The sequence below is a fragment of the Danio rerio genome, chromosome 1 (assembly GCF_052040795.2).
Source record: "Danio rerio strain M-AB ecotype USA chromosome 1, GRCz13ab, whole genome shotgun sequence".
Taxonomy (NCBI): Eukaryota; Metazoa; Chordata; class Actinopteri; order Cypriniformes; family Danionidae; genus Danio; species Danio rerio.
In genome coordinates, this window is record NC_141021.1 from 27,352,621 (window position 1) to 27,361,575 (window position 8,955).

Consider the following 8,955-nt stretch of genomic DNA (forward strand, 5'->3'; position numbering starts at 1 on the left):
CAAAAAACAGCTTTAAGATGATTTTCTTTTGAAATTATACATTTTTGTCTGAAATTATTATGCAATTTGCTTTATGAGATGATACTGCTGACATCTAGTGCTGTCATTACAACATTTAAAGCCTTAGGGTTGAGTTAGGGAGTGAGGTTATTTTAGCACTTCTGGTTAGATCATATTGCAAAGCTGGTCGTAATAAGGCTTGTGCGTTTCAAACATGGTGGAGTTATTTTTAAAAAAAGCAATGTGCAAAGTTTAAAAAGCCACAGCCCCAAGTCTCTGCAAGCTTCCCACAGCATATCAACAAGTGAAGAATAAAATCAGCCACACAGAATAAAGACTAGACCCGTAAAAGACTACAATGTGTCTTTGTAGGACAAGTGGATGTGTGTAGAAAATGAGCTGTGGTGAAATGCGGGAAAGATCAAAAAAGACAAATAAAGCAAAGAAAGATGGAAAATTTTATTAAAGTGAAGGATCAGGCAATGCAGTAGTTTTGAAATATCAAGAAAAGAAGAAACCAGAAAAGTAGTAATACAGTTCAATCATATTTGACTTGAGACAAATGAATGAGCAAATTTTATACATACGTATTTTTCTCAGTATTTGAACAGAAGGGTCTGCTAAACACATTACAAATAGTTTATAATTTACAAAGCACATAATAATAGTAAATATCTCTGAATTATATTTTAGGCTGGCCTGAGTTTCCAAAGAAAACTCAATAAAACAATGTTTAAAAAATGTCTGATGAAGTCTAAAATACAACCTTGTTGAAATGCAATCTGTGGAAAAAGTTCCAAACCTAATATCTAATGATATAGCAAAAGAGGGATGCATTTTTAGTGTATTGCTCTGACACTGAACCTAAACATAGCATTTAATGCTAGCAAAGATTTTTTCATTGGGAAAAGGAAACAGGTTTGATATTTGCCAAAACTCTTATTTAAAAAAAGAAAAAAAAAAACTGTTTAAAAATAAATTCAACTCCCATTTTGTATCACATGGAAACATAACAAGAAAATTGTGAAGCTAATAAAATCAAGAATATTAATCTAATCAAATCATTTTATACCCTAAATCACAGAAATATTTGCAAGTATTATGCATTGAGCTCAAAAAGAAACACGCATTAACCTAAAAAGCAATAATTAAAAGTATTTTAATGACCATGTGAATGAAAAAATAAAATTTTAATTAATTAACACCATGTCATGACCCTTTTAAAGCTCAATTAATGTTGCAGAATCATCGGTTTCCATTGCTTGCCTGTCATGTTCGACTTTTTGGCTGAAAACTTTGGTCTTGGGGCAACTGGTAATACAGATCGTGAAGCATATTGATTATTTTCAAGTACAGAAGATCCTACAGAAACATTGCCACCAGAGCTACCAGGAGGCAGACGGACACTGAAGATGCCTTTGTTTCTAGTACCATCATACATGTTAAGTTGTTTTCCATCTAATTGTTGTGGGGCAACAGCAGCAGTCTCATTTGATGTAGTCTGGCGGACAAACGGGTATACAGCACTTACCTCTCCAGTGGCTTTAGATGGATTTTGCTTATCTGTTTGTGAAATTTTGGAAGAACTATTTGCTGAAGTTGGCTTTGAGTCTTTAGGAGAAACTGCTTCTTCAACCTCTGGTGTAAAGTTGTAGGTGAATAGGGAGGAATCCAACTGGTAAGGCTGATGTTTCATGACATCCAGAACATTGAGATGCTTGGGGGGAGGATTCTTCTTCTCCTTGTTTACCTTCGGCTTTGTCTTTGGACTAGTCGCAGGTGGGGGTTGTTTAACTGCTGCAAGGGGATAAAAGGGTGATAAAATAGGGTTGTAGGACACTGGAGGTGGTGCACGGATGTTAGAAGAGTATTTCCAGGTGCTTGGCATTGAGAGCGTTGGTGATGAGGGTCTGACCTTATTGGTTCGCACAGTCTCATTGTCCACAATGAATTTTTCCATACGAGTTTGTCTCCGTGCAAACAGTTCAGCTCCTTTTCCTTTAAGGTTCAGACCCTCAGATGCACCTGTTTCTGATGAATACTCTTGATGAGAAGCTGATGGGGCCTTTGATGCTGGAAGGTATGTGCTAAGATGTTGGGGTGGGCAGGAAGCAACAGAGTTCTCTTCACTTTGTGACTTTATCCATGGGGTTTTGGATTTGGAGGGACCAGCACGAAGTTTATGTGGTGTCTGATGTGGTTCTGGAGTCCAGGCTGCAGCAGGGTGCTGTTTTGTATGGCCCGCCTGCACCTGATTGTGCCCCATAGCTTGAGCTGAACTTGATGTCATTAGGAGGCTCGTTGAAACGGCATGACCATCTGCAGACCAGAGAGGGTGAGCTGGGTTGATAACAGGTTTGGGTAGGACAGGTGGAGGATTTTTCTGCTTGACTGTTGGAGCTTGCATGAAATTGCATGCTTCAGCGCCTAGACTGAGAAGGTCCTCCTCTTGAACGAACTCTGTTAAGGACTTTTCATCTCTTTTCTTCTGATGTAGAGGTCTTTCTTTTAAGTCTGTCTTGTTTGCTCCTCTCCTTTTTGTTTCTGGCAAGATCCCTGTCTTAATAGCAGGAATGGCAATACGTTCATCACGAGAAGCAATAACGTCTGATGTGGGAGACCAAACGTGTGGTGTTGTGTTTACCGGAATAGGAACCTTGAATATGTTTTCAGGTTTCTTAGATGTTGGGCTTGAGACACCTCTAACTGGTGAAAAAGTTTTTTGGCCTTGATTATGACCGCTAAAGAAGGGTTTAGCAGTTCTGTTGGACACAAGGGGTTTTGGAACAGCCGAACCTTGGTGTGGATCCAGACCATTCATGCTGTTTGCTGATTGTTGCAACATCTGTAGCTGAAATGGCTGCCCTTGATAATGCTTCTCTTGCCTTGCATAGAAATCTTGTGGAGATTGTTTACTTTCTTGAGGAGGAGGCATCACAATTTCCCTTTTTGTTTCCTCAATTGCATCAACTGGTATGCCTTTTCGTCTCATTTCCTCATGTTCTGCAGAAATCTCATCCATCCTTTGACGCCTCTTGGCAAACATCAAAACTCCTTTGCCTTTTGTCTGTGGAAGATGCTCCATTGTCTCAAAGTTATTTAGTTTATAATAAGATATTCTGATGTAGCTCAAAGTGGTACTTTGTTTCTGAGCATTGAAATGTCTTTGATGAGAGTGTAAATCCTGACTTACTTTGTGGTGTACAATGTCTTTCCTGTCCCGAAATCTGTCATTTAGATATACTGTGGCTAACCAGTGTTACCTTCTGACCCTTTTGTTGACACGTCTTAAAAATCAACACCCTCTTGCTGTTGGCCACAGTAAAAAGCAGTGTTATTTTTACATTTAGGGTTGACTTTTTTCCAGCTGTCATGCCAACTGTATCTCCATTTTAGTCCTGTGAAACAAAATTTAGAACAAGAAAAAAAAGAAAACGGCATGAGAAAATTAATGACACAACACAAAACAGGAACTACTTTCAGGAATTTAAATTTCCCAGACTGCTCCATGCATTTGATGCAATGCGATGCAGCATGTGATCATAATTCATCTTAAAACTTGTCATGTTATAATCAGTATGGTTAATGCACTCATTCTCTGTGGTTATAAACAGATAAATAACAATGTTTAAACTTTTGATATGTTACCGGTAAGCATTTTAGCATTCTACTTTATTTTACTATTACTGAAGCACTGTTTAGATACTTTAACACTTAAGGTGAATGAGCACTGTGTGTTTTGTTAGCTTACAATGTCTTGTTTCTCTAAATATTCAGAGCAAAATAATTAGCCAGTAATTAAAATGATTAAACTTCTCTCTTTTCAGATACATATTCATAGACATCAAAGCAATTATGACTGCAAAATTTATATTAGAAAAGCATAGCTGATCCATCATTATTTATCAGAATATAATGATTAATGATATATTAAAGTGTACTTAAATATAGTTTTAAATAAGAAATAAGCATTAGGGAGTCTCACAAATAATTGTGGAGAACATTAGCACACTTACACTAAATCCAGGCAAATTATCCTCACAGCTTTGCAAAATCAATCAATTTATCAATTAAGCAATAAACAATTCTAATGGGCATTGAGTTTTTTACAATCAGCTTAGTCTAAGGCAGCCTGGCTTACCGAAAGCTTTTTCAGGTGAACAAACATTGCGAGAGGTCATAAAACCTCTTGGCTAAAGTGGGTCTCTGTGCAAACGGTGTCAGTGCTAACACTGCGGTTAGATGAGAGAGAGGGAGGGAGAGAGAGAGAGAGAGGTGGTGTCCACTATTTAATGTAGAGATCGTATGACAAATCTCTACTGACACATGCTGGTGCCCATCAAACCAGTGGCCCTAGGACTAATGCAGGGACACACTCTTATTTAGGCAGCTTTCAAATGCTGATTTAACATACTACTCCATTCATATCATAATTATTAAGAACCAATGATAATCTTAAAGAAAAAAAAGCCACAATCTAGTCTCATTGCTTTTAAGTGTACATTAGAACAGCTCTGCACGCACAGCCAACAACAAAACTTAATAGTCCTTCTGTCAATTTGTGAGGACATTTAGATCTTGATCTTTAAATTTAGATCTTCCAGAATTGCTCAGTTATTTCTGTTCGGCCACTCTAACCGTCAAGACATGCTCATGCAAACAATCGCTTACACACCAGCAAACTAATCAAATATTGAAATAAAATCCCTTATTTTTAAATAAAAAAAATAAATTCTTTGTTACTGTGATTGATTTTATTTTCTCTACAAATGCAACAAATACCAATTAGTATTTAAGGTTTTTCAGTTTATTTTATACTGATATTTATTAGATAACATCTGACAAGAGTAAAATATGACCATCAGAGAAGAGGTAAGGAAAAAGAAAAGCACAGACAGATACAAAGACAGACAGACTGAAGGACAGATTTGGAGAAGGTTTGTCTTACGTGCCTGTCTTGCTTGGTGTCTGCTGAGTCTGGTCTGCACCGTCAAGGAGACTTTCCCCCTCCGCTCTGCCTGCTCAGCACCCCAGATTCCACTTGACACACAGGAGGTCCTTCACCTCTCCCTCCTCCTTCTTCTCTGTCCTACGCCTGCAGTAGAAGAGCTGCTGTGTGCTGTTGACTGTTCAAATATGGAGAAGTACAGCAGGTACTATGATAGCAGTTCATATCTGTGTGGAAGCGAAGAGTCGCCTTGTCATCCTGGAGAGGGCTTCAAATGCTGATGTCAGTGACTTGTCAAAAGATGTTAAGAGACCCATTATTCAACTGACCACAGAGAGCCTTATGCTTTGAAGGGCTTCTTATCTTTGACAACACTTTTCTATTTCTACACAACACAGCCAAACAATTAATTAACTTGTAGTACATATTTTAAAATGTTATTTTTTTATAGATTAAGTGTACTGCTTATGGTCATTACAAAAATGATGTTACATGTAAAATATACAAATTTATTAATGTTATGGAGATATTGCAGTATTTGAAATCTTTACAAATATTCTAATTGAGGGCTCAATAAAGCAGTGTTATTTTACCTCAGATTCTTTTTTTATGTATTGACTTTTCTGCATTAGTTTTTTCACCATGTGTTTTATTTTATTTTATCAAAATGCATGTTCGGTGATAGTACGATGGCTTAGTGGTTAGCACTGTCGCCTAACAGCAAGAAGGTCACTGGTTCGAGCCCCAGCTGGGTCAGTTGGCATTTCTGTGTGGAGTTTGCATGTTCTCCCTGTGTTGGTGTGGGTTTCTTTTGGGTGCTCCAGTTTCCCCCACAGTCCAAAGACGTGCTACAGGTTGAATGAATAAACTAAATTGGTCATAGTGTATGTGTGAGTGTGTATGGGTGTTTCCCAGTACTAAGTTGCAGCTGGAAGGGCATTTGCTGTGTAAAACATATGCTGGTTGAGTTATAGGTTTATTCCCCTGTGGCAACCCCTAATGGATAAAGGGACTAAGCCAAAGGTAAATGAATGAATTAATAAATGAATGAATGAATGAATGAATGATTCAAGCAATGAATCAATAAATCAATTAATGAAAATGCATTGTCCAATCTAAAATAACAATCGTGTAGTTAGTCCTAAAGGCAAAGTTTTCCTCACAAGCTGTGGAAATGTCTTCAAGAATTTTATGTCTTCATTTAGTGAGATGATTGATTAAAAAAAACACCTCAAAGTATCACAAATGAACAAGTATGCATAACCACACCAAAATTCACATATAGATAATATTTAAATAGCATTTTTTAAGATAGTAGTCCGCATCACAAATAGTTTATTGTAGTGCTTTTAATGTATTCACAAAATCTACGAAGTTAACAAATTGCAGCCATGTTTTCTGTATCACAAATTTACATGGCCCTATAATAACTGTTGTAAAATATTTTCATTTATTGTTTGATATACTATATTTGCATCAATTTAATAATATAATTTACTCATCGGCATTAAGCTGTATATTTAAAAAATTAATTTTATATAAAAACCAGTAGCGATGTCGCCTCACAGCAAGGAGGTCGCTGCTTCAAGTCTCGGCTGGGTCAGTTGGCATTTCTGTGTGGAGTTTGCATGTTCTGCCTGTGTTTGCGTGGGTTCGCTTGTGTGTGAATGAGTGTTTATGGATGTTTCCCAGAGATGGGTTGCAGCTGGAAGGGTATACAATGCGTAAGACATGTGCTGGATAAGCTGGCAGATCATTCCGCTGTGGCGACGCCTAATGAATAAAGGGACTAAGCCGAAAATGAAAATAAAATGAATGAATGAATGAATGAACGAATGAATGAATGAAAACCGGCGAAGCAGTGGCGCAGTAGGTATTGCGGTCGCCTCACAGCAAGGAGGTTGCTGGGTCGAGCTTCGGCTGTTTTATGTGTGGAGTTTGCATGTTCTCCCTGCGTTCGCGTAGGTGTCCTCCGGGTGCTCCGGTTTCCCTCACAGTCCAAAGACATGCGCTACAGGTGAATAGGGTAAGTTAAATTGTAGTGTATGAGCGTGAGTGTGTGTGGATGTGTGTGCACAATTCTAAAAGGGTGAAATGACTGCGGCATGATTATGCAGAGGTATGTATTCACTTTAGCAGTGTGATCTTGCTTACTGTCTCATAATCTTTTATGGACTGTAATATGTAATGCTAGATCTACACTGAACTACACAATTTTGCCTGACACTATTATTCATGTAGTTTCACAAATGGATGGAAAGGAGATCCAGCATGAGTTTATTTATGTAAATGAGGCTGGGTTCAACCTGACGAGAACATGAAGAAGGGGAAGAAGCATCATTGGCCACAGGGGCAGGGCTATAGTCAATGTCCCAGGGCAACGTGGGGCAAATGTACACTCTGTGCAGCCATTATAAAGAATGGGGTCCTCCACTGCCATGCCCATATGGGCCCTTACAACACAGCACTCATACTTACACCAATTGGACCAATTGTACAACATACAGTAACAGCAGCTAATCAAATCAATCATATGCAAAACATTGTCTGGGACACACACGTCACAGCCATATCACCCTGCAGCCCAAGACCGATTAGTCACTGAAGCAAAGCAGGGCTAAGCCTGGTCAGTACTTGGATGGGAGACCACTAGGAAACACTAGGTTGCTGTTGGAAGTGGTGTTAGTGAGGCCAGCAGGGGGCACTCAACCTGTGGTCTGCGTGAGTCCTAATGCCCCAGTAAAAGTGAAGGGGACACTACACTGTCCGTGAGCGCCAACTTTCAGATGAGACGTTAAACTGAGGTCCTGACTCTCTGTGGTCATTCAAAATCCCATGGCACTTCTCGTGAAAGAGCAGGGGTGTAACCCCGGTGTCCTGGCTAAAGTCCCTCTATCGGCCCTTGCGATCATGGCCTCCCAATCAATCATCCCCTTCCACCGAATTGGCTCTATCACTGTCTCTCTACTCCACCAATAGCTGGTGTGTGGTGAGCGCACTGGCACCGTTGTCCTGTGGCTGCCGTCGCATCATCCAAGTGGATGCTGCACACTGGCGGTGGTGTGGAAAGACCCCCCCTCCCTTATGATTGTGAAGCGCTTTGGGTGTATGACCATACACAATAAATGTGCTATATAAATACACATTACAGGTATATGATCTCTGTCTGGCTAAGGTTACCCTCATCCAACCCATAGAGGAGGCCTGTGATCAGATGGAGGAAGCAGCAATACAAGGATGGATTCAGCATTCATAGGTTTATCACAGCAAAGTGTAACTCGTGCAAACAGTGTATAGTAAATGTGAAACGTGTGTTTCTTATGGTAAAAAAAACTGTGGTTTTTAAACATAAGTGTATAGTTTTTACAAGAGTTTTTAATTATGCAAAGGATCTGTAGTGTTTTGCTAATTGGGTGTGTGGTTGTGCTTATTCTGTGTACTGTTTTGAACACACGGGCCCTGTTTTAAAAACGTGCTTAAGCAATCCAAAAAAACTGTAATAAAGGGACTAACCCGAAAAGAAAAAGAATGATTGAATGAATGAATGAATGAATGAAAACCTAAGTCATCCATATATATATATTTGGTCGTTTCCAAATTTGCCCAAATATATGAAAGCATGTTGAGACTTCATTCCTCTTCCTCATTAGGGAGTCTGCAGTACTGTCTGGAAAGCCATCAGCTCTTCTGCTTTCTCTACAAGGAATGGTATTCAATGTTTGTGTCTAAATGTTAAACTAGCATTTGTGTCCTGGAAGCCAAACACAACAGTGTGGTGGCTGTTTTCCATACCATACTTTGTAGGCCATATTTTCTACTACTGGTTGTCCTCCCAGTCTCATTGCCATTTATGTCTTACAGTTTTTCCCAATTGTTTACACACATTTTCTGAAAGCAGGTCTTATATTGTCAGAACTCTACACACAAATCACAAAATACACACACATTGGGCAAAACTCTTTAATTCTTCTGCAAAGTGTGGTTTATTCATAAACTAATTTCGAGAG

At 38.9% G+C, this 8,955-nt stretch overlaps 1 protein-coding gene across 2 annotated transcripts; it reads right to left on the reverse strand.

Annotated features, from left to right (window-relative positions):
- Positions 1–439: 439 nt before the first annotated feature.
- On the reverse strand, positions 440–5,016 carry synpo2b (synaptopodin 2b). Of its 2 annotated transcripts, none has more exon segments than NM_001442462.1 (2): positions 440–3,398; positions 4,953–5,016. In NM_001442462.1, a coding segment is annotated over 1 exon segment (1,854 nt). In that variant the 5' UTR covers positions 3,086–3,398; positions 4,953–5,016; the 3' UTR covers positions 440–1,231.
- Between the last annotated feature and the right edge of the window lie 3,939 nt (positions 5,017–8,955).